Here is a 27,123-nt window from a genome sequence, read left to right as displayed (position 1 = left end):
TGCTGTGGGAGTTCTGGCAGGGTCTGCCTTCTTCTTTGGGCCATGTTATGCAGCATGCTATGTAGATTGCACCACCTTCCCAGGTCTGTAGAGGAACACTACCCTCTGGAATGGTTCAGACACTGGAATCTGTTCATCAGCTGACAAAAAGTGCACTTGATTATTTTTATGTTCCTATGTCAGTGATTATACTCCTCTGCCACATTTTGGGGGTATACAATGGGGGTCATGAGCTAGGCTTGCTGGGGATAGTCTCTGTCACCTATGGGGGGAAGGAGGAGAAAAAAAGATATGGGGAGGGGGTATTGTTAGTTCTTGTTAATCTAGAGTGGGGCAGGTTGGGCCTACCTGGTGATGAGGAAGTGTTTTGGGGGAAGGTAAGGAGGACAGATGTATGGGATTAGTTTGTCCCTATGCTGTTTACCGAGGAGCCAGCCATCAGTGAAATCCCCCATAATGTAATCTCCTGTAGATTCAAGTGCTGGAAGATGTAGGCAACATGTATGGAGTCCACTATCTCCCCATGGGCATCACACACACAACCTTCATATTTATTGAATGTAGGTGGCTTCATCTGCCTGGGGGGGGAGAGGGTGTCTAAGTGTAATGTGTGTATAGTCGATGAAGGCTAAGACCGAGGGGAAGTAGACTAAGCTCCCAGTGCCCAGGAATGCAAGAGAGGCAACACAGAGCATAGAGACTGACTAGGAGTGGAACGGAGGGTGAGAGAAAAGAAGCAGGTAAGAGGAATGGGAGTGGCTGGGGTCTGGAAGATATGGGTGTGAAATGAGAGAAGTCACAGGCAGAGGAGCAGGGCTGGTTAAGTGAGGGTTCAGACAAGGACACAGCCAGGCAATACAGCACTCAGCAATTCTCCAATAGTTCAGACAGATGCTCACTTCTTGATCTTGAGTCTCCAACAAAACCAAATTGGTAGTGGGTCAAAGACAGTTTGTTGCTCAGTTTATTTGCTTTTAAAACAGGTTTAAAACTGGGTGTGTTTCGGGATGCTCAAACAAAGCCTTTTGCTCTCCGTTATTGCATTAAAATGAATATCCACTGACACCGCCCATATCACGCCCACTTTGAAGATATCTTAATCTCGGTGACTAGAGTTGTACAATGCTTTTTTAGTGGTGCTTTGGATGTTTTCAATGACAGGCACCAAACTGAAATTCACACAAAAAATTTGGTAAAGTATGTGTGTGTGTGTATCTAATATAATAAAATGCTAGGCCGCGCATGCGCACTAAAAAAAACGTGTTCCCTGATCCGTCGCAAAAACACGAGTGCGCATGCGCACGTTTTACGTCATCACCTACTCTCCACCTCGCGCCACCTATCACTGTCATCACCTGCTCTCCACCGATCACTGTTCCTCCTGCATCATGCCACGCCAGGCATGTCCGCAACCGGCCTCGAGCTCCTGGGGGCCGGCGGCGCTGTGCTGAGGTCCTGCCTCCCGCTTCCGCACTACATGGCGCCGCCAGACCCGGCCCTACACTGAGATCCGCGATCGGGTTGCCATGGAAACCCCGCCGCAGCCTCGCAGCTAGGTAGGGGGACAACAATCGCGCTTATGTTCAAGCCACCGCCACGACTCCCCTCTCGAACCGCACCAGGATCGAGAGAGGAGCTGCGGCGGGGGCTTGAGCATAAGCACCATTGTTGTCCCCCTACCTAGCCGCGAGGCTGCGGCGGCCTTCCTCACCCGGCTCACATTGAATCCAAGTAAACAACCGGGGCTGCCTAAAGAAACAAAGTTTCACGGTGCTTGGCCCGCATAACAATTCCTGCCGTTGCCGAAATTTGGCCCACCGTTCCTTCCCTTCCTCCATCAGTAAAAGTTCACCTCCGCCTATGTTAAAAGGAGCTGCTTTGAAATTGGAGCCCTGCCGCCACCGTAACACATTCCCATATGTCAGAGAAGGGGCGGGACCAAGGCAGAGGGGAACGTGCTACAGCAGTGGCAGGCCTCCGATTTCGACGTGGCTCCTTTTAACATTGGTGGATTCGCTGCACCTGATGGAGGGAGGGAAGGAAAGGTGGTTGGGCGCTGTTGAGCCCTTCTTTAGCCTTAGACCCTCTCCTAACTGCTCCCTCCTGTCTCAGACCACTGGGGGGAGGTGCCTGTCTTCAGCTGCAGGGATGAAGGGAGGGAAGAAGAAAGAAGGGGCCCTGGCAAGCGAGTTATCAAAAGCCAACCATAGCCTGGGACCCCTACATGATATGAATAATGACCAGACAACAAAAGGTAAGAAAAATAATTTTATTTTCTGTTTTGTGATTACAATATGTCAGATTTGAAATGTGTCTTGAGGGAGGCTTCCGCCGCGGCTTTGGACAGAGGGGTACCATTTTCGTGGGAGCTGGCCTTCGGAGAGGCTTGGGACGCGGGGACGGATGCGGGAGGGGCTGCCGCTGCGAAGGGCTTTGGTGGGGGAGCCAGCCAGACCACAAGTGTGGGGACGTTGTAAGCGCGGATTGGTCAAGGAGCCGCCGCTGCTGAAGCTTTGAAATTGCTCTCCCACCGTCATTCCCTCCCGCCCCGGCTCTGCCTCTGCCCCTGCCCAGGTTCAAAAGCAGGAGACATCTAGCACCCGTTAATCTAACGGGCTTAAACACTAGTGTATATATATATATATATATATATATATATGAAAGTGAAAACGTCAATAAGCCCAAACACTAAATCTAAAAAGAGGGGAAATATTGCACAAACATTTTTTTTCTAGAAAAAAAAATGATATATATATGAAAAAAATAGGAAGACCTCAGTATTGGGGGACTGCACCAGATCAACACCTAGCAATATACCCTGCGGGCAGACAACTCATATTCTGCTTAAAAGATAGAACCTAAATGAGTTTGCCCCATACACCATAATATCTCCTCTGTGTACAAAATAGTGCTAATAAAATGTGAAAAATAAAGTGAAAAAGTAAAAAAACACTTGTTTTCAAATTTCTCCCCTCTTTTTCCCTATGCTCATTCAAATTTCTTGTCACTGCTCACAAAATATGCTCTCGCTGATTTTTGCTATGATGTGGGGGAAGCAAAACGCATTCAGGCTCCCCACTTGTTTTTGGGCAGGTTTATTATGGTCATTTTGAGGATTTTTCCTACTCTAATGCGCTAAAGGATTAACAAGTTCCTGTTCCTGAAGAAGACACAAAACAAAGCTGTCGGGCAGTGAATATTTTCTTTGGTCTCAAATAAGTTAAATTTGAATTGTTATTTCTTGGACTTATTTTGTGAGCAGTGAAAATAAATTTGAATGAGAATAGGAAAAAAGAGGGGAGAAATTTGAAAACAAGTATTTTTTTAACTTTATTTTTCACATTCTATTAGCACTATTTTGTACACAGAGGAGAAATTATGATGTACGGAGCAAACTCATTTAGGTTCTGTCTTTTAAACAGAATGAGTTGTTTGCCTGTGGGGTATACTGCTAGGTATTGATCTGCTGCAGTCCCCCAGTACTGAGGTCTTCCTAGTTTTCTTCATATATTATATATTTTTCTAGAAAAAAGTTTTTTTATGCAATATTTCCCCTCTTTTTAGATTTAGGGCTCCTTTTACTAAGCTGCGATAGCGTTTTTAGCATGCGCTGAATTGCCGAGCACGTTGAACCCACACTATGTGGCTAGAACTAATGCCAGCTCAATGCTGGTATTAGTGTCTAGCGTGCGCAGCAAATTAGCGCGTGCTAAAACCGCTATCGCAGCTTAGTAAAAGGAGCCCTAAGTGTTTGGGCTTACTGGCCTTTTCACTTTCCTATATACAATATATATATATATATATATACATACACACACACACACACTACTTTACCAAATTTTTTGTGGAATTCAAGACAGGTAGCCATTCATCTCCCCCTATGTCATTTTTGGACTTTTTTTTTCAAAATGATACTCTTAATACATTTAGGGTTCCTTTTACGAAGGTGCGCTAAGCGTTTTAGCTTATGCACCAGATTAGCGCGCGCTAGCTGAAAATCTACCGCCTGCTCAAAAGGAGGTGGTAGTGGCTAGCGTGTGCAATTTAGTGCGCGCTATTCCGCGTATTAAGGCCCTAGCGCGGCTTTGTAAAAGGAGCCCTTAATATTAACAAGATGTAAGCATATTTCTACATTGCACTGCAGATGTAGATGAAAATTGGAATTATGTCATCAGATGTGCTAATAACTATGCATTTTGTATTTTTGTTCCAAGTACTGCATGAAAGAAGATAGTTTGTGCTTACAAATTCATTGTAGTTTCGGAAATATGGAAAGAGGAAAAGAAGAAAATGTTCAAATTTCTCTGGAAGTGAATCTTGCCAATTTGGAAATGGTAGGTTGAATGAAACAAATGGTTATTTATTAAAATATTCAAGATTTCTTGATTTCGAATAGCTTAATACTCATTTTTATCTTTGGTCTGCATGAAAATCTATGGAGTAGATTTTCAAAAAGCCCTTAAGTGGCAAAGATATCTGGCTAATTATCTTTTTGTTGAATTTTTAGTTGAATCTAACCATCTAAGATTACAACAAAGAAATTGGTTAAAGATCTAATTGATCAAAATTTGACTGGTAGATTTGATTGATTGATCAACCAAATAGCCTGTTCTAAAATCAAAATGGGCCAGCTAAAAATTGCAGACATTCCCCCCTTTCACCTGAATTTGTTAAAACGACCTCATTGTCAGTAGAGAATGACATGGGGAAAAAATATGTCCCCGTCACTGGAGCACCGTCCCCTTCACCGCCCCATCCCCGCCTTTCCCTTCACTGCCCTGTCCCCGCCATCCCTTTTACCGCCCCATCCCGCAGCATCCACCCTTCCCTCTTGCCACCTCACCGCCCTTCAGCGGCCCAAATCTCCCTCCATCCCCCTTACTTTCGTGGCATAAAGAAACTTAAGGGATGGAAGGCGCGCAGTTACTGATCGCACGCGGCCCCTTCCCTCCCTCCAGCCAAATCTGCCTCCCTCCCTCCCCTTTACCTTCGTAGCGCTTTAAAAAAGAAACTGATGCTGACAAAGCCTGCCTGTGCCGCCCTGCAGTCACGTGTGTGTGGGCGGAAGCTTCTCCTCTGACAATTGTCATTTTATAAACACAAATAAAACAGAGCAAGGGTCAATAAAATCCATCTCCCCTCCCTTTCACAAATATCCCCTTCACTATTGTGAAAACTGAACAAATCAAATTTCTACAGAATGCTACATAGAAAAATCAAGCTAACAGAATACTTTAATCACACATGGCAAGAATAATGTTAGGGGAGTGCAACTAGGGCAACTTCCCCCTAGTCAGAGTGAGAGCCTAAGCCAGCTGGAAGCTAAAGATGCACAGCCTGAACTTTATGGTCCCCAGTTATGTCTAATACCGTGTTTCCCCCATTATAGGACCTCCTCCTTTAGTAAGACACCCCCCTTTTTTTCCCCACCTGGGAAATATAAGGCCCCCCCCCCAAAAAAAAAATAAGGCACTATTTGGCAAGCATGTCTTGGCGATCCAGAGTACTGGTACAGTACCGTATGCGTGGTCACACAACTTCCTGCTTCCGCTGTCCAGGAAAACAAGCCCAGGAACAGCCTCTGTACACCGAGGCCCTGATTCTCCAAAAGTGCGTCCCGATTTTAGGCAGCTGTAGACGTCCTACAGCTGTCTAATCAGCCAATCGGGATGCATGTTTTTTTTTTTAAAATGCTCCCCAGGCAGGCCGCCCGGGAGAGGCGTCCTATACTAAACGCCGATTCTGTAACCGGCATCTTTAGAGAATCGGGTTAAATTAGACGCGGCCGCTATACTTATGGCAGCAAGGGATCTCCCTGCTGCAATATGTATAGCGGCCGCGGTTGTTGCGGCCGCCTGTCCCATCACCGACAGGAGAATGCCTAACTCCTCCTGTCGGAACCCCGAGCCCCCTCCCCCCCCAAACTCGTAATCGCCGACAGGAGGATGCCCAACTCCTCCTGTCAGAACCCCGGAACCCCCTCCCCCCCAAACTCGTAATCGCTTTTCTGGTTTGTGATGACCTGTACCATATACAGGTAATAAATGCCTTTTTTTCAGCAATAAATGTGTACTGTATTCTTCTTCATTGAAAAATAAGACATCCCCCTGAAAATAAGACCTTGTGCATATTTTGGAGTTTTTAAAAATATAAGACAGTGTTATATATTCGGGGAAACAGGGTACCAGCTATAGCAGGTTACATATTTCAAATCTGAAATATTCTAGTCATAAAATATAAAATAAATTTATTTTTTTTTCTTTTTGTTGTCTGGTAATTTTATTCTTCAAATCACATTGGTCTCAGGCTTTGATTTTAGGTTCCTTCTGTCTTCATCGTGGCATGGCTGGCTCCTGAAGGTAAAATAGGTGCAAGAGGAGCTTGGGAGAAGATGCCGAGTCTGACACGGGCACAATTTTTTTATCACGGGGCGGTGAAAGGTCTTGTCCCCATTCCTGTGGTAAACCAGTTGCATATGTCTCCATTCCTGCAGATTTACTGTGGTGACCCGTGGTAAACAGTCCCTGTGTCATTCTCTAATTGTCAGTCCCTCCTCTTGATTGCCCCAATGTTTGAGTCACCAAATCATACCACTGAGCTCCCATTCAGATCCAGTGACCTCTCCTTCTCTCCAACTTTAAACCCCCAAAAGGCATACCATTATTTACCTCCTTCTACATTAACACCCAGTTAGAGGCAGATCAGCACTGGATATCAACTTGAGAGGAAAAAGACCTGTATCTCCCTCCTCCTGCCTTGACAGTGGGATGGGCTAAGAAATTGGGCATCAATATTTTAAAACCTTGGGTGGAGCAGACAATCAGGAAGAGGGGTAGCAGTAATTTTTAAGGACCCTTTTACTAAGATGCAGCAAGCACTAATGCATTCTTACTGTAGGGTAAAAAGTACTACTGCGGGCAGGGGGGGAGGGGAGTCACATGATGACAGCAACCTGAACGGACGTTTCCTGCCGGAGCTTCGCTCATCTTCGCTCTAAAAAAACCAAATAGCTTTAGCTAGCAGAGGAACAATTCCGAATTGTTGTTTTACTTGCTCTTAAACATCCATGTCTTCTCGAGGTAGGCATAACTTTCTTATTGAGGGTGGCTAGAACCTGTTATGCCAATAAAGATGCTTTGGCTCAGCAAAGAAAAGCCTGTGAAGACTGCCAAGATGGCGACACCTAACCTGGTGGTGGAAGGGCCTTCGGTGCACAAGGCCAGTATGCAAATGTCTGTGCGACATTTATCCCAGCTCCTCAATGAAAAACTTTCCAAATTGCACACAGTATTGGAGGAGGTCAAAGACAGTATAGCTGGTCACACCACTTGCATCCAGCAAGTGGAAGAATGGGTTTCTGACCAAGAGGACCAAGTGGTAGTGAATGAACAGCGTCTTAGTTCTGTCAAATCCCATATTAAAATCATAGAACGTCTGGAAGATTACGAGAATAGGGGAAGACATAATAATCTAAGGCTCATTGGTCTTCCTGAAGATATCCGAGAGTCTGCACTGGTGGACCTAGTGAAGAACTGATTACCTCAAACATTAGGTTTGACGCAATCATATGGGTCTGTACAAGTGGAGCGAGTGATGGGAGCACGGCCGTGGCCAGTAATAGCCTGATTTTTGAACAATACATTTAAAGCCAAGATACTGGAGTTGTATCGACAAAAGCGCACCCTGGAATATAATGGAGTAAAGATCTTAGTACTTCAAGACTTCTCGGCTAAACTTTCAGAGCGGCACTGGGCTCTTGCTCGCTACTGCGCCCAATTATACTTGAAGGGGATCATTTTTGCCCTGCAGTATTTGGCAAAAGTCCGAATTACCCACAATAATGGGACTGTCATCTTATATACTCCGGATAACCTCTGTGATTTTATTGACAAGCTCCCTGCTAACTAGCACAGACCCATTTGTGGGAGCCTGCGCTTTTTGCACTGACTACTGTTGTCATCTTTTGAATGGGTTCTTTTGGTCTGACCAGACGGCAGTTCCGAAACAACCCCTGAGGGACTTGAAATCTGAGTGCTTACGACACAAGGGTACTTCACAGTGTGACTGTGGATTACTAACTGGCCCTTACTTCGTCTCCTCAGCTTCCCTGTCTCTAGAACACTGGACTTGGGGAGAGAGCGGTGACCCTTCTCTGCCTCTAGGCCTCTGCTGGAGTTAAACATACCGAAGCCAGGTAGTGTCACGGACCCAGGTGATTTTTGGATTGGTCTGCGCTGGTGACTGGACTTCTTGCAAACTTATGTCTATTTGATAACTCGGCTAACAGATCCATCTGCTAGCAATCTTGACATCTAACATGGTATCTGTTGTTTATTGGGGAGGGGGAAGTTTCGGGGGATATTGTACTGTTCTTTAGGTTTTGGGGTTGGGTAGGTGCGCAGATGGTTGGATATTGGGTGGGAGACAGGGGGAGAATGGGTGGGGGCCCGCCGCCGGCCCGCAGTGTTCCCTCTAAGCTGAGCAGGAGTCCTCCACCCACAGTCTCACCAATAGAGGGTGCTGTTTTACTGTCACATTTTTCAATTGTGAGGGACAGGCAAGTTCTGCAGGACTCCAGGGAACATACCTGTCCTTAGCGACTGAAAATATTCCACCCCCTAGTGGTAGCAATGCAGCTGGAGGACACCTGCTCAGCTTAGAGGGAACACTGCGGAGTGCATCAGATGGTGAATGTGTGTGGAAGTGTGCATGGTTTCTTGGGATATGCTTGTGGCAGAGAGGAGGAGTGTGAGGGGTTGATTGCATGAGTGATTTTTTGGATTTTTTCGGCTGGGGATGTCTATGATTCTTGGGGTGGACAGCCTGGTTGGGGGGGCCTTCTGCCTCGACATTTCCAGTACACAATACAATATTATTTCCATGCGCCACAGATAGGTTATGGTTAAGCTAAAAATAGCTACCTTGAACATAGACGGGATCCACTCTCCGATTAAATGGAAGGAGGTATTAAATTGGTTCTGTAAAGAATGCATAGAAACACACTTAACGTCCCTAGAACATGAAACGTTGAGAAGAGATTAAGTGAGATAAGTGTATTATTCATCATATAGCAGTCGTCAAAGAGGAGTGGCTATTCTATTCCAGAAACAGCTCCAATTCCAGGTGCACAAGGTAATTTAGGATAGGGAAGGTAAATATATACTGGTTTTGGGAGAGTTGTGGGGGCATAAGTGGCTTTCTTGTAACGTGTACACCTCTAACGTATATAGTCACCGATTCTTTTCGGGATTACTGTCCAAACTGGTGCAACATCCGGATTACCACCTGATAGTTGGGAGAGATTTTAATATCACAGCAGATCTCACACAGGATTGCAATCCCCCCAAGAGATTCCCCAAAGATCATGGCAGTAAGAGAGTGAACTTCATTGCCCACCAGTTAGAGATGATGGCTGTCTGGAGGATCTTTCACCCCAATGAGAGCACATTTACTTTCTTTTCCAGTCCTCACCAAGTTTCCAAGTTTCCAAGTTTATTAGTTTTTTAATATCCCGACCATCAAGCAAATGTCTGGCCGGTTAACAGTGTTTTGTAAAGGCTAAAAATGTTATAAAATAATGTGAACATATATGTCGTAGACTAGACAAACTGGAGAGTGAGGGAGATAATGGGAGGAAGGGAGAAGTTACATAATTTAGTAAAGAAGGAGAAAATGGGGAGGGGATAGAACGTGAGGATTAGGGTAACATTGTTGGAGCATATACTTATTCTCTGTAATAGTCAGAAAGAGGGAGAGTGGGAAACAAAAAAGAGAGAGATTAAAGAGAAGAAGGAGAGAGATTTAGATTCAACCGAAGGCATCTTGAAATAAGAAAGTCTTTAAGCCGGTCTTGAATTTATTTAAATTTTGTTCGTCCCGTAAATGTTGTGGAAGAGAATTCCATAGTGTAGGTGCAGTTACTGCGAAATTGGTTTTTCGGGTGTAATAGAATTCTTTTAAAGAGGGAATAAAGAGGAGTTTTTGGTCAGAGGATCTTAAAGTACGAGGGGAACATTGTGGAATTAGTAGTTTGTCAAGGAATAGTGGTTGATGGAAAAGTTTAATTTTAAAGGAGAGTAAGATGATTTTGTAGGTGATGCGATGCGTGATGGGGAGCCAATGAGCTTCTTTAAGGAGAGGAGTAACATGATCAAATTTACCTTTTTTGTATATTAATTTTATTGCAGAATTTTGGATTAATTGCAGTCGTCGTAATTCTTTTTGGGGGAGTCCATTAAGGAGGGAATTGCAGTAGTCTAGGTGGGAAATGACTAGTGAATGAGTCAAGATAATGATTGAATCAGTATCTAGGATAGGACAGAGTGATCGAATAATACGAAGTTTAAAAAAGCAGGTTTTTACGATCGAACTTATGTGGTCGTGAAAAGAGAGCTCTCTGTCGAAAATAACGCCAAGGAGTTTTATTTTGGTTAGCATTTGTAATGGTAAAGATTTGATTGAGATAGTTCCTAATAGTGATTCAGATGTTTTGATAGGAAGGAGAAGCCCGCAAGATTTATCTATATTAAGTGAAAGTTTGTTTGAATATAACCAGTCGCTTATGATATTTAATTTATTATTTATTTCTGTTATATCTAGAATGTTAGTAGTGTTGATTGGATGAAGGAGTTGTATGTCATCCGCATAAGCGTAGATTGTAAATCCTATTGATTGCGCCAGAGTAAGAAGCGGAGAAAGAAATATGTTGAAGAGTAGAGGAGATAAGATTGATCCTTGTGGGATTCCAAATGTTTGTGGTATGGTTGGAGCAGTTTCATTTTTTGCTTGAACTTTGGAGCATCGTTCGTGAAAGTAGGATATGAACCAAGAGAATGCGCTACCTGTGATGCCGCAGTCTTGTAATCTGGAGAGAAGGAGGGAATGATCGATAGTGTCGAAAGCTGCAGACAGGTCAAGAGAGATTAGAATAATAGATTTCTGATGGTCATGGTAGTAGTGTACAGTTGAGATAAGTCCTAGTAAGGATAGTTCTGTGGAGTGTGAAGAGCGAAAGCCGGTTTGGTATGGATGAAGAGCATGAGTTTTCTCGAGAAAATCTGTTAGTTGTGAGTGAATAATTTTTTCCGTAAGTTTAGAGACTAAGGGTAGATTGGCTATAGGACGATAGTTTTTAGGTATGGTAGGATCTGTATTGTATTGTTTGAGTTTAGGAAAGATAAGAGCTGTTTTCCAAGCGATTGGAACCGAGCTGTCAGATAGAGATTTGGAAATCATTTCCCAAAGGTATGGGCCGAAGAAAGAGTAGAATTTTTTAATAAGTAACGGAGGGATGCTTTCCAAGGGGTTATTAGAGGGATTAAGAGATTGTAAAATGAGAAACAGATGGGATAATGAGGGCATTTTGAAGCTAGTAAAGGAGCTGAAGGGTAGTTGAGTCGAGTCAGCTGAGGTTTGGGCAGTGAGACTAGAAGATGAAGAACCTAATTGAGATCTGATATCTTTGATTTTAGTATCGAAGAATTTTGAGAGTTCCTTTGCTGATGGTAAAGTTGAGATAGGTGGGTTTTGTTTTTTTTTAGAGTATTTTGAAAGTGATTGTGCAAGACTGAAGAGGGTAGAAGAGTTGCGAGTGGATGAGATGAGCTTAGCATAATAATCTTTTTTAGTTTGTTGAATAGTTTTTTTATAATGGGATGCTTTTTCTTTAAACTGAATGAGGTAGTTGTTAAGGCGTGTCTTACGCCATTTATTTTCGACAGATCGAAGTTGTCGACGGAGAAGAGCTAGTTTATCGTTATACCAGGGGTGGTGTTTTTTGGAGGGTTGATTAGAAATAGGTTTATATTCGGATTTGGGTGCCAGGAAATCTAATAAGGAAGTTGTAGAAGTTACCCAGAGAGGAAATTGTTCAATGACAGAAAGGGAAGAGAAGTCTGTAAGATTTAAGTCAAAAGAGGACTGTATGGTCTGAAGTGTTATTTTGTTAATGTCTTGAGTAATAGGAATATTAGTTGTTTGTTGATCACGGTGGGGATGTATTAAAAGTTCTAATTGCCAGGTAATCAAGGTGTGATCTGACCATGGTACTGTATGAAAGAGGAAATTTTTGAAAAGATGATTGATAGAGTTAGGACTTAGAATCATGTCGAGAGTGTTTCCGGCAGAATGTGTAGGCATGTGAATGAGTGGAGAGAGTGATAGATCTGAAAGAGAAGTTAATAGTTCAGAAGTATTATAGTGATTGGGAGAGTTAAAGTGTATATTGAAATCTCCGAGGATTATAGAATCAGGATAGGCGATATTAAAATCAGATATGGTGGAAATCAGGGAAGAAAGTGAGATTTTAGATATAGGTGGTGGTAAATAGATCAAAAGGAAGTTAAGAGAGGAAGAATATTTAATGGAAAAATGGAGAGTTTCAATTAGAGGATTAGAGAATAAGTTGATAGTATTAGACTGAAGATGAATCGAAGTATGATAGATGATTGCTAAACCGCCTCCTTTTTTGTTTGGGCGGGGTTGAAAGATAGCTTTATAATTGGGGGGGCAGGCTTGGGTGATGTAAGCTTCTTCTCCCTGTGATAACCAGATTTCAGTAAGACATAATATTTGAAGATTATGTTGTATGATAGTATCGTGGATTATATGGTATTTGTTTTTTATGGAGCGTACGTTAATCAAACCTGAGTTGAGTTTACAAGAGGAGTTAAGTTGTTTAAGATTAGAAGTATTAGAGGGGAGAATTGGTATGGTGATATAATGCCTAGGTCGGATGATGGTGGATGTTAGATGGGAGGTGTTTTTATGTGGTCGATGACCCCAAATGGTGGGGATAGAAGACATTGTATTGGGAGGGGAAGAGAAAGATGCTGAGGGAAGAAAGTGGGGGAGGTGGTGGATTACATGAGAAAAAATTAGTAAATAACTAGAGAGGAGTAGGAATTTGTGGAAGGAAAAAAGGTTTGAAAATGTTTTGATCAAAAATGGATAGTGAGGAAAGGAGGTCAGTGTTAGAAGAAGCTGCATGAAGGAGCGCATAAAGGAGCAGGATCTGCTCCTTAGGTGTGCTCCTTTGGCGTGCGCCGCAAGGCAGGGAAATATATAGGAGGTGCTACCGGTAGGGAGAGGTGGGCGGAGTCTATGCACACTTAGATTACTTACTGGTATCTTCTTTCCTGTTATCATTGGTGGAGACCATGGACATCCTGGATGTACCTTTGTCGAATCATTCTCCGGTGATGCTTTCCCTTCAGGTTACTCGTGATCCTTCTGAACATACTTGGAATTTTCCTAGTTATCTTTATAAAGATCTTGCTTTCCATAGATATCTCTGGAAGAAATGGCAAGATTATCATAGTACTAATTACACCAAAGACATTGACCCTGGGGACTCTTTTGGGAGGTCTCCAAGGCAGTCCTTCGGGGCTATATCATAGCGTATGTTTCAGGTACGAAAAACAACAGGAGGGAGAGTTGCTATCACTTTCATAGGAGTTACAACAGGTCCACCAACACCACCAACAACAGAATACTTCTAAATCTCCCTTCCACAAAAAAAACTGCAATAAAAACTTGTTTTCCACTCCATGTTCACCTTTCTAGGCATAAAAACTTGGAATGACCTTACTGAAATGACCAGGAGAACCTAACCACACCATATTCCAGAAGAAACTGAAAACTCATCTATTTGACACTTAATCATCTGTATCCTCTCCTCCTGTATCTTCCTGCCCTCCATTGTCCTCCCTACCCTCTGCTAACCCCTTCCTATGTAATGTCACCTAGAGCTTGTATAGGTATGTGCGATACACAAATGTAAGAAATAAATAAAAAATCAAGGGAGTAACACATAGAATACATAGAGTATGACGGCAGAAAAGGGCCGACGGCCCAACAAGTCTGCCCACTCAAAGAACCCTCCCCTAAGCATTTCCCCGGAGTGAACCCACATGTTTATCCCATTGTTTCTTGAAGTCGAGCACGTTGCTGGCTTCAACTACCTGACGTGGAAGACAATTCCATCGATCAACCACCCTTTCGGTGATAAATTATGCCTGAATATTATTATAACACAGATAGATACTGTTTTAACTCAAAGGGCAGAAAGAGACCTCTACTTCTGACAATATAACCTACACCGTAGGGAGGGAAGGCTGGAAGGTTGTTCGCTAGGCTTGTCAGACCCTCTAGGAAGTGCCAGGTGATAATGTCCATCAAGGATCCCCAAGGGTGTAAAACAATTTGTTCAATACTATAAAGGCTTATATGCTCAAAAACCTTTTGAAGACTCAGACAGGGATGTGTTTTTCCATGATGTGCTAGTCCCTAAGCTATCTCCGGACCAGCTCCTCCTGATAAATGCACCTATAATAATAATAATAACAACAGTTTATATACCGCAGGACTGTGAAGTTCTATGCGGTTTACAATGATTAAAAGGTATTACAGAATGAGTGGAATAAACAAAGTTCAGAGTTAGTGAATAACAGTTCTAAAGATCATTTGTTGAGGACTAAGATTGTGTAGGTTAGGTACCTAAGTACTTCAGGAACAGATTTTGTTTTTAGGCATTTCCTGAATTCCCTATAAGTAGTAGGCACGAGCAGTTGTTCCAGGTCTTTACCCCATAATGCTGCTTGATGTGAGAATAGATGATGGTGATGACTTTTAAATTTACAACCTCTAACCGGTGGAAAAACAAAGTTCTCTGGAGGTTAGGACAGCCATTAGGGCATTAAAACTTACAATGTCTCCTGGCCCGGATGGCTATTAGATTATGGTAGATATTATTTCTTCTCCCCTCAATGCAGCTTATAATGACCTTCATGCCAGTAAAGGCCTGGACCATCAGAATATGGTGCACATAACATTATTTCCTAAACCCAAGAAGGATCTTTCCCAGGTAGGATTTTACAGACCAATCTCATTTCTTAACCAAGATGCAAAACTGTTAGCGGCAATGCTAGCTAAACGCCTGAATGCTTTTCTACCCCTCCTAATTCACGAAGATCAGGTGGGTTTTGTTCCTGGAAGATATGCCTCCATGAATTTGACGAAAGCCTTGATGGCATTACACTCTTGATGGGGGGAGGGGGAGAGAACACGGCTGCAATAGTAGGCCTGGATATGGAAAAAGCATTCAGTAGTATCTCATGGCAATACCTTTTTTGGGTTATGGAACAGTATGGACTGGGAGGCAGTTTCGTGGAATGGATTCACAGTTTGTATCTATACCCACAAGCCCACCTTCTTGTTAATGTTCACCTAACTCACCCTTTCCATTTAGAAAGGGGTACAAGACAGGGGTGTCCGTTTGAGTGTCCCCTCCATTGTAGGTTTTGGATCGGAGACAAGGAGAGTAAAATTAATCTCTTCGCTGATGACATCCTTTTATATTTGGACCAGGCTCCTCTCCATCTCCCTAGGGCTTTGACCATAGTGTGGGACTTCGGGACCATATCCAGCTTACAGGTTGTGCTAAATCTGAGTTGTTAACTTTGGTATCTGCCCGACCTGACCACTAGCATGTTGATTTACCTATTCCCCCCTTACAAAGTCAATGAGATACCTGGGGGTCTACTTGAGTGTAAATCCCAAAATTATGTATTAATATAATGTCCTGAACCATATAGATAATATTTGTAAACTGTGTGCAAAATGGAAGGACTTGCCACTTTCTCTGTGTGGTAGGGTAACCTTGTTCAAAATGGTGCTCTTACCTGCAATTTTATATCGTTTGCAAACTCTTCCAATATAGGTTACTAATAAAGATGAATGGGCTTTTAGATCAATCCTTACCTCCTTCATTTGGCACAATAAATCAGTGCGGATCAGTTTCTCCAAGCTGACTCTGCTTACATGGGTGAGCAGTTTAAATCTCCCGGATATTCGACTTTATAATGTGGCTGCCATGATGCACTTTGTGCATGAAGGTATCACAGGCCAGTATAGATTCTCACCTGAGGGTTGGATAAACACTTGGTGTGCTCCCATTCTTTTCTGGCATTACATATGTCGCCATCTGTAGTGCCCGGAGCAAGTTCCAAATTTCATTTTTTAGTTCCTCTTTGTCTAGCATGGTGGTGGTGGCGTCGGAGGCAGATGAAATCATCCCAGGCTTCTTTGCTCCTTCAGCTGGTGGGTAACATGGAGTTTTCCCTGGGGGTGGGAAGCTCCCGGTTTCAGTTGTGTGTGGATCGGGGTTACGTCAGCTGAGACACATTCTAGCAATGGGGGGGGGGGGGATATTCCCTACATTCTCCCAACTGCAGTCTTGGTGGGTGCTACCTGGTACCCATTTTGGGGCATAGTTACAGGTTCATCATTACTATTATTCCTTGCAGGGAAAGTGTGTGTGTGGGGGGGAGGAGGGGGGAGAGAAATGGCTCTTTGGAAGTCTAGATGAACAACTGCTAAAGGCTCCTTCTTCAATGAATGCCTTGTCCACTTGGTATCAGCTGCTTAAGCATGCTAGCGATTTGCAATCTCTGGGTAGGGTACTCACCTCATGGCACCAAGACTTTACCAGACAGCAATTCTTGGATCTCTTTACTAACCTCTATACATTAGTTAGCTCAACAGACCTCAGAGAAATGCAATTTAAATTATTACATACAGCTTACATATCCAAAGATAAGGGGCAGGCTATGGGCCTGTGGCCAGAAGCCATCTGTTCCAGAAACAAAACTGCCACAGGTACGCCAGTTCACATGTTTCTGGAATGTCCCTACACGGCCTTGTGTCTCCAAGTCTTTCCCTTTCTTGATCAATTCCTCAAGAATCCAATTCTGGTCTTTTAGGAGACCAGAGAGAGCTATTGCGGATGAGGGTATTCCTTGCCTTATAGGGCTTTCATTTATATAGCGCCGTTGTTGGTTAAAAAAAAAAGCTACTCCTCCAACACTGGGTTTCGGAGACATCGGCATCTTTTTCTCAGTGGCTGCAGCAGATGCACAACTTTGCTGCTTTTGAAATTCAAACTTTTCATTCCACCCATCGCATCGATAGACTGACCTATGTTACCCTGTGGAAAACACTACAGGCAGTGACCAGGGGAGATATTTCCTCCTGACCACCTTGGCCGAGATTTCTTATATTTCTCTCTTACACTTTTTCCTCTTCTGACTGAGTAGATGTTTTGAGATGGGAATGGCTGTAGTGTGTCTGGTGGATGGATGCATGGGGGGGACGGTGAGTTCAGTATGTTTTTTTTCTCTGTTGGGAACTGTGTGCAGGGTAGACTGTGTGAGTGACTGGGGGTATATATATTACAAATGACGATACAGCTCTTAGCACATTGTGGTGGGGATAAGGTCTACTTCTATCAAACCAGCATCCTGGGAAGCCCTTGATTGCGCACACTGTGGAGCTGCTGTGTACTGTTGTTATGGTCTAGGACTGTCTAGCCTTTGTATGAGCCGTTCTGGGGGATCATGGCCTCCTTCAGTACTTGTAACTCCTAGGATGAGGTTTTGCTCATGGTATCACCCTATGAACTATAAACTATTAATAGTTGCTAATGTTGTATGCATTTGTGATACTGAGTTTTCTTTGCATTGGCTGCATTTCTAATCAAATATATTAAAAGAAAAAAAAAAAAAATCACTACTGCAGGGCATGCTCAGGCATCCCACAGTAGTTTTAGGATCAGCATGCACTAGCCATATGCTAAAAATAGAATTTTTTTTAGCACTGAAGCTGTGTCTGGGGGTAGAGAGTAGGTGTGTTCTGTGCTAATTGGTTAGCACAGCTATACTGCCACATGCTGATTAGCACAGGATTAGTGCGTGAGCCCTTTCCATCTAGAAAATAGGTGTTAGTAAATGCTCAAGTTCTAATGAGTAAATTAGCGTATGGCTATTAATGGAAATAATGGATAATGAGGCCATTTTATCATCTCACTAAAAGTAACCTCAGTCCACAGGAAAGAACTGTGCGGGAGACAGAGCAGGCCATTTTTTAACACAGAAAAGAACTATTTAGTTTTTAAATACAGAGGAAGGATGTCTAAACAAACAAAAAATCCTTGCCTCCAAGTTTCCTTCCAGACTAGAGAAAGGAGGCCAGGGTTGGCAGTGAAGGTTTTTTTTTAACAAGACAGGAAAAGAGATCACTGTACATAGAAGTAAATGAATATAGAGATACAGCATCAGGACTTACCAGAGGAGAGAATGAGTGCTGGTCCTGAACATGAACTTTATTCTAGCTGGGCAAAAAATAGTTTGGCTTAAATTAGGCCTCAGGAAAGGTTTCCCTAGATCAAACACGAAAACAAAAGTACTCAACTTCCAAGGCACTGACTTCGAACGCATGGGAGATTTCGTCCACCGGACACTGCAGAACCAAGCTACGACCGATAATGTGGAAGCTATGTGGTCATCCCTGAAATCTACCATACATGAAGCGACAAGCCTCTACATTAAATCAGTATACAAATGGCGGAGAAACAGCAAACCCCAATGGTACTCCGCAGAAATCTCGCACCTCGTCAAGGAGAAGAAAAAAACATTTATTTCCTACAAACGAACGGAGACTAGGGAAGCTAAACTAGAACATAGGGCAAGGTCTGCAGCGGTCAAAACGGCAGTCAGGGAGGCCAAACTTCGAGTGGAAGAGACTCTGGCAAAGAACATGAAGAAAGGGGACAAATCCTTCTTCAGGTATATTTGTGATAGGAAAAAGAACACAGATGGAATAGTACGCCTTAGAAAACTAGATGGGAACTGCGCAGAATCAGATTCCGATAAAGCAGAACTACTGAATGAATACTTCTGCTCGGTCTTCACCTGCGAGGCACCGGGGCACGGTCCGCAGTTGCAGGCAAGGCCCAGTGTGGAAGACCCGTTTCAGAATTTCGAGTTCACACATGGCGACGTCTACTATGAACTGGCAAGACTCAAGGTGAACAAAGCCATGGGACCGGACAATCTACACCCCAGGGTGCTCAGTGAGCTGCGTGATGTCCTGGCAGAACCGCTATCAGGACTCTTCAATCTCTCCCTAAGTTCGGGGAGAGTCCCCATAGACTGGAAAACAGCTAACATCATTCCACTGCACAAAAAGGGTTGCAGGGCAGAAGCTGCAAACTATAGACCGGTGAGTCTCACATCAATAGTATGCAAACTCATGGAAACACTAATCAAACGTAAATTAGACGCAATCTTGGATGAGGAGAATCTACGGGATCCCACTCAACATGGATTCACCAAGGGTAGGTCCTGCCAATCTAATCTCATCAGCTTCTTTGACTAGGTAACAAAACAGCTAGACTTGGGAGAATCCGTGGACGTCGTATACCTAGACTTCAGCGAAGCTTTCGATAGTGTTCCGCATCGCAGGCTGTTCAGCAAGATGAAATCAATGAGGCTGGGAGAAACACTAACTACATGGGTCAATGACTGACTGAGTGGCAGACTTCAGAGGGTGGTAGTTAACGGTACCCTCTCTAAAACATCGGAGGTGACCAGTGGAGTACCGCAGGGCTCAGTCTTGGGCCTGCTCCTTTTCAACATATTCATAGGGGACCTAACTCAGGGGCTTCAAGGTAAGATAACGTTATTCGCTGACGACGCCAAACTATGCAATATAGTGAGAGACGGCAATTCACCCGATAGTATGACACAGGACCTACATTTGTTGGAGCTTTGGTCCTCGACCTGGCTGCTGGGCTTCAACACTAAGAAATGCAAGATCATGCACCTCGGCAGCAGAAATCCGTGCAGAACTTACACCTTGAATGGTGAGATCTTAGCTAGAACTTCAACAGAACGAGACTTGGGAGTGATCATCCTAGACCGATGCCTGTCTTTTGAAGACCATACTAAAGCTCAAGTTAAAAAATGCTTTGGCACCCTCTGGGAACTTCGTACCATCAAACACTATTTCAACTTCCTCTCTTTTCGATTGTTGGTTCAATCCCTAATCTTAAGCACCTTAGATTATTGCAATATCATATACTTGGGTTCCTTTAAGAAAACCATCAAACGACTGAGAAACATTCAGAATACAGCTGTCCGTCTCAACTATGGTCTCAAAAAAATCTGATCATGTAAGCCCGTATTACAGAAAACTACACTGGCTGCCGTTGGAGGCAAAGGTCATCTTCAAGTTTGCCTGCCTCTGCTTCAAAACCATAACCGGTTTATCCCCTATCTACCTCTCGCATCATTTTGAATTTCCAGGTACCACTTGCACACGTAATGCCTATCTGCTCACCTTCCCCTCCCCGAAGAGCTGTATCTACAAGAAATTCCTTGATAGATCACTGTCATTTCAAGCAGGCAAATGGAATAAATGTCTAACCACCCTCATTTCCAACTCACCCTCCTACCAATCCTTCAGGAAATCTATAAAAACCTAACTCTTTGACAAATTCCTCTAACTCCTTCCTACCTTGTAACATCTCTGAAACACTTCTGGATATACCTATCTACTCCTGACTCACTAATGTAATTTGAAATTTTCTCTGTAACATCGCTGCCTGTGTACAGTCTCTTCCTCTGTAAACCGCTCTGAACTGCTTGTGGTATTGCGGTATACAAAAATAAAGTTATTATTATTATTACTGATAATGATGTATGCATCGAGTGGGTCTGTGCCATCTCCGATGCTCAACATTGAACAAGGGTGTAAGACTTTGCCCTCTATCAGTGCTTCAATGCATCCTCGGGCTGGGCTGAGGCAGTCATGGAAGCCTTTAAATGGCTGTGAAGACTGTGAGTGCAGTAGCCCCAAAAGCTGTCTGAGCACAGCCTGGATATCCTGCTGGAGAGATGGTCCTGGTACTGGAAGAGGCATCAGCATGAAATTAGTCTACTGTACTGGTTGGTATGACATAGGGGGCCTTGATATCGAGGCATGCCTATGAGGAATTATCATCTGGATGGAAGGAGAATGGTCATCATTGCATTGTCGACAACTGTGCACTGAGGAAATCAACACCTGAGAGGATGCAGTTGCATGCCTAGAAAGGGAAGAATGTTTGTGCTTTTTATGCTATTTATTTTGTTATTGGAGACATTGATGAAGAAAATATGGAGTCCTACCTCTGCAAGGAGCCCAATGCTTTGGATGCAGTATCAATGCACTCAGCACAGATGCCGGGGTTATAGGAGGCTGAGTGCAGGGTTCTTTTGCCATGCTGGATGTCAATGCTGATGTGGTACCAAAAAGTTTTTCAAATTGAAGTTTCTGAGCTTTGAGTGACCTCTTGTGCATATGGAGACAGAGCACACAGTCAATGTCCCGATTTTCAGGACCCATATAATGCACACAATTATGAGTATGTGGGTCAAAAGCATTCCTTAAAGCCTCTCGGTACTATCTTTGACATAAGAGGGGTAAACCACAATGCTAAATCAAAGGGCTCAATGGCTTGGGGAACTTGAATAGAATTGATGTTCCTAGATAAGCAGAGAGGCTTGAGGTGGCCTGAAGGCCCAAAACTGAAAAGTTGACAAAATTAAAGCAAAATTAGGAAAAATGCTAGAACACAATAAGAGCAAAGAATTATGACAAAAAAATATGAAAAATAAGGATAGGAAGGCACAAAAATGTTGAAAGGTTTGACACGCTGGACAGACAACTGAAGACACAGCTTCTCAGTTCTATGGAAAACAAAGAACTGATGGTCACGTGAATCAACATTGGGTGGGAAGGCATCAGCACACGCACAGTATGGGAACTGTCTAAAAATTTAAAGTGACAGTGTACTTGATAGTGTCTGTACCAGGTTCAGGGATGATGTCTCCTACAAGTGAGATTATTATGCCGCTTGTTCTCAGAGAATGATTATTTCCAAAAGGATCAGTGTTGATTTTTTTTTTTTATTATTAGGATGATGCTTTCATACTTCAGTTTGAAACCAGAGCTACAGTGTCATCAGACAAACACCCCAAAGTTATTCAGCTCTACAAGGACCTATCTACTAATGTAAGTTTTCAGAACAAGTTAGTTAAATACGTAACACAATATAATATTGTATCTTTGTATATAATTGCATTTATAAGTAATCATCTGAATTTCTTTAAATCTTTATAGGTAATTCTGGAAGGACTTCACAGCCAAAAGCCAAAACTTAAAGTAATAAGGACCATCATAGTGATCAGTTTTCTTGTGGGCTTTATCTTGTTTTTACTTCTTGTATATGGTCTATGGAAGGTAAGCACATTGCTGCTCAATTTTAGAATATCCTTAAAAATGAAATCACAAAGAGCCAATCCAATGGCAGCCCCTGTAGGAGACTTAGGCATGATTTCTAACTTCTACTCCTGTGGGCTGGCCTGGGTATACTGTGAACATACTCAATCCTAATCAGTCTGGATTCCGCAAGGGTCATAGTATGGAAACTATTCTGGGATCTCTAATAGATAATGTAAGAAGCAACATTTCAAAGGGTTATAAAGTATTGATACTGCAATTTGATCTTTCGAGCGCCTTTGACCTAGTTGATCATGGCATATTATTAAGTATATTAGACAATCTTGGCTTATCTGGAAATATTCTAAATTGGTTCAATAACTTTTTAAAAAGAACTTATAAAGTAAAAATGTCCAAAATGATATCCAAAGAATGGTCTCTTCCTTTTGGTGTTCTCCAAGGTTCCCCACTTTCACCTACCTGTTTAATATCTTCCTGCATTCTCTAGGATTTTTCTCTGGAAAAAGCCAAATTCACGTCAGTTATATATGCAGATGATATTACTGTTCTCATTTCTTTTTCCTGCTCGTTAGATCTTATTAAATTAAAACTAAATTATTGCATGAAATTGTTAGAGAACTGGATGTTGAATCATCAACTTAAATTGAATAAGGATAAAACTAAATTATGTTTATTAAATCATCCTAATATGAATTGTGAAACTAAAGTATTAACCATAAATAAAATGTATTATCCACTGGCTAAAGTGACAAGAATATTAGGAGTTCATTTTGATCACAACCTTTCACTATTACCTCAGGTCAACTTGTTAATAGAAAAGTCTTTTGGTCTTTTCTGGAAACTTAGAAGGATTAGAGAGTACTTAGATAATTATCAATTCTGCCTATTAGTACAGTCTTTAGTTTTGTCTCAACTGGAATATTGCAATGTCACCTTTTTAGATTGCCCTAAATTTATAATAATAATAATAATAATAAAAAACTACAAATGCTACTGCTACAGAATAGTCATTAGATTAATCTTCAAACTGAACAAAAGTGATAAGATTACACCTTATTTACGTGAATTACACTGGCTACCTATAGAAGGGAGAATATTTTATAAATTCTATTGTATTCTATTTAAAATATGATTTGGATAAACTCATGACTATATGCCACATCTCATTAAACTTTCTAATAGTCCATCTTTGAACGTAAGAAACAATAATACTTTTCGGTATCCAGTCATTAGGAACATTAGATACAATAGAACTTTTAATTCTACATGGGCATATCATGGAGCAAAACTGTGGAAAGCATTACCAACTAATATTAACCAGCAATCTAATTTTAAATGGTTTTTTTTAAAATAAAAGACCCAAAGACATATCTATTTCATGAATTTGTTACTAATAATTCCTAAATATTATAGCACTAGTTTTTTTAATTTGTATCACTATAATTACTTATGTAAACCAATGTGAACTTCATGGAGGTATACAAATAAAAATTGTATTGTATTGTGTTGTGAAGGCAGTATACCTAGTTCCTGGGAAGGAGAGTTCTAATCACTGCACAACAGTGGCATCTCATTTCTAGACTCTGCCTGTTTAACATATGAAATTAGGCTCTTATAAAATTATGTTCAGGTATATATATGAGTAAAAAGCAGACACACTGCAAGAGAGTGCCTACTGTTATATAACTTCTGAGTAGATATGTTATGGGGCATAGTTGTGGTGTATTCAAATATTTTATAAGAGAACAATGATCAGGAAGAGGGAGAGGAGGTAGAGTGAGATTGAGGGGATTGAGATTAACAGCTGAGGGACTGAGGGCGTGGAATGAAGGAGGCAGAGGACAAGTTAGGAGATTGAGGTGCAGCTAGTTACAAGGAAGGAGCTGAGATTGAGTGTGTGTGTTGGGGGGGAGGGGGTTTACAAAACTTCAGGTGATGAGACCAGACTGAGAAGAGTAGACTTGGTTAAAGAAAAGAGGGATTAACAGGCTCCTCGGGTGAATTTTAACAGATACAGATACTGATTACATAAAGGTAGAAATATAAGTAAGGTTTTAGCAATTTCATACCATTTTAATCTTTTCAGCCAATATTCAGTGCACAGTAGTCAATAATTTTTTTAAAATGCTGACCACCGCAGACAGAATTAGCCCCAACTATTAGATGCCAGGCTATGTCTGGAGGTTCTTCTGCCCAGTTAAATTGCTTTGAACATTGACTTCTTTTGTTTTCCCTCCATTAACCACGTGCCTAAGTTTAGAAGGACAGATTTAAAAGATCAGTTAAAAATAGGACAAAGTAATCAAAGCTTGCAAGTCAGTTTTCTTGCACATTTTTAAAAGTGTGTCTTTTGCTCTAAACCAGGGGTGCCCACACTTTTTTGGCTTGCGAGCTACTTTTAAAATGACCAAGTCAAAATGATCTATCAACAATAAAATTTTAATAAGACACAAAGGACACTGTATGCATATTCGGGGGGTTTTCAGGTCAAGGCAGATGACTTTAAAATATGCAATGTCACCTCAGTAACAACTATAAAAATAGACAAATATACCCCTCCCATTTTACTAAATAAATAGTGATAGAAGTTTTTAGCGCAGGGAGCTGCGCTGAATGCCCCTCGCAGCTCCTGACGCTATAACCACTATCGCGGTTTAGTAAAATGGGGCCATAGTGCAAAATATAGATGGTCCAGCAGATATAAATTCTCAAAACAGACACATTTTGATCACTAAATTGAAAATAAAATCAATTTTCCTACCTTTTTGATTGGTGATTTAATGAGTCTCTAGTTGCACTTATTTGTTCTGTAAATCCAATATTTCTTTCTGCCCCTCCCCTTTTCTTTCTCTCTCCCCCTGCCCCTTCTTTATTTGTCTTTCTCTCTCCCCCTTCCTGTCTTTCTTTCTCTCTCTCCCTGCTCCACCCCCAAGCCAACACGCCAATTTCTCCACTTCCCCGATTCTTATTCTCTCTCCCTGCCATCCCCCCCCCCCCACAAGCCATCTCCTAAGGGAGAAAGAACTGCCTGGAGACTCCCCTTTGCTGAGCTATCATTTATGGATGTTATTCTCCTCTCCCCCATCCCCCTTTTTTTTTCTTCTTTAATAATTTGGTTACTTAGATAGGTTAACTATGGGGAAAAGAAAAGGGAAGAGAGTTTCTAAACCTATAATGATAGGTCCCATGGACCGTCACCTTTTAGAATTCCCACAAACAGCAGAAAGATTAGAACAGGTCTCAGGAATTTCTCTTAGTTCTCCTGAACGAACTCCTCCTCTCCCCCCTAAATCCTCTGAGGAAACAGGATCTGAAGTTGATCCTGGAGCTTCTGCTGAAGCCACTGATCCTTCAGCCAAAACAGGTATAGTTTTTTCAAAAATGCCAAAAAGTTTCACTACCTCAACTGAGGGGCTGTTAGGCTCAGATGAAATTCCAGAAGAGGTTTCCTTGAAAGATATTTGGATGCTTAACACGAGGATGGAGAGATTATTGAAAACGGTTGTATCTCAATCACAAGAATTTTCTAGAGAAGTTGTAGAAAAAGATTTTAGACTCCACTATGGGAAAAAAAGGTTGTTAACTTACAATCATTCTCCATGTCTGCATTGAAAGATTCACATACTATTCACCTAAAGCTGGAAGCAATGGAGAATGCTGCTAGGTCAAAAAAACTAAGAATAATAAATTTTCCTAAAACTCATTTAATCTCACCTGAGATCCTTTTTCAGAAGTATCTTGGTGAGATTTTGGATATGCAGAATTCTGAGACAGTGCCTATAGTCTCTACTCTATTATATACCAATTAAACAAAAAGTATCAAGGCAGCAAGGAACAGATCAGTTAGAATCTATTGATATAGATCTGACAGATTTTTTAGAAGACTCTCAAGATGTAATACAGATGAGAGCTACCTTACTTGTAACTTTTTTGAGAGCGGTAAGGCATTGACGATGAAACTTTATTTTAAAAACAAAAATGCCTTATTTTGGTGACCTAAGGTTCAGATGTTTCTCGATGTGGCAAGATCAACCCAACTCAGAAAGAAGGGCATTTTAGCATTGAAATCTCGAGTTGTGGAATTGGGTGCCTTTTGTGGAATTTTCTGAAGTTCCCTTGCAAGTGTTTGGTGACTTTTCAAAGTATAGATTATATTTTTTGGGATCCGTCTCAGTTAATACAATTTCTTGATCAAAAATAATGGGGGATTATATATTTTCTTGGTTGAGAAAGAGATGTCTATTCTCAAATTGAGGAGCCTGATTTGAAAAAGATGCTTATATTGAAGGAAGATGTTTTCTTCATTTGAAATAGATTTCTCTTATTAAATAGTGCACCTCTTCTTTTAATGAGGGCTAGATGGAATTTCTGATTTTGTAATGATAATAACGTAAAATGATTTGTTATATTTCTTTGTAAACATTATTTGAAATTTCAAAATTAAAAAAAAAAAAAAAAAAAAGAATTTCCTTAATTCTGGTGTCTTGTTGATTTTTCTAGTATTGGTTCTTATTCCTGTTTTTATTTTTCTTGTATAATTCCCACTTTCATATTATTCTGTAGTCTATTATTTTCTGTATTCATATTATTCTGTATTCTATTATTTTCTGATTAGGTTTTTTTGTGTGGAATATTTATATCTGCCTATTCTCCTGTCATTTAAGAATTTTTTTAATATGTTATATTAAAAGACTCAACAAAAGTAAAGCACTATTCTATCAACATAAGCATTTTAAACATAACTGATTTTTATTTTAGGTTGGCTTCTTTAAAAGACCATACAAACCTTTGGCTGCAAATCCGAACAAAAGAGAAAGTTGGAGTTATGTAAATAGTAGCAAAGATGAAGATTAAAGGAGTCTTTTCATACAAAAATCTGAAATACTCACGTTAACTTCAAAGATGAAGAATTCTGATGACAAGAAAGAAGTGAGATCAGTTAAACTGCCTTGGGCACTAATTCTAGTGGAACAGGTCTATAAATAAAGGATGATGATGATCAGA

The 27,123-nt window shown here is 41.6% G+C and overlaps 1 protein-coding gene across 1 annotated transcript in view; it reads left to right on the top strand.

Annotated features, from left to right (window-relative positions):
- ITGA4 (integrin subunit alpha 4) overlaps positions 1-27,123 on the top strand; it is a 207,264-nt gene extending 180,141 nt beyond the window's left edge. The window contains exons 25-28 of the mRNA XM_033943950.1: positions 4,215-4,334; positions 21,796-21,891; positions 22,000-22,119; positions 26,878-27,123. Of these exons, the coding sequence (XP_033799841.1) occupies positions 4,215-4,334; positions 21,796-21,891; positions 22,000-22,119; positions 26,878-26,973 (432 nt within the window). The 3' untranslated portion in view covers positions 26,974-27,123. The remainder of the gene's footprint in view (positions 1-4,214; positions 4,335-21,795; positions 21,892-21,999; positions 22,120-26,877) is intronic.

The sequence above is a fragment of the Geotrypetes seraphini genome, chromosome 5, assembly GCF_902459505.1.
Source record: "Geotrypetes seraphini chromosome 5, aGeoSer1.1, whole genome shotgun sequence".
Classification (NCBI taxonomy): domain Eukaryota; kingdom Metazoa; phylum Chordata; class Amphibia; order Gymnophiona; family Dermophiidae; genus Geotrypetes; species Geotrypetes seraphini.
The sequence above is the reverse complement of the archived record's forward strand: the minus strand, read 5'-3'. Positions and strand labels throughout refer to the sequence as shown.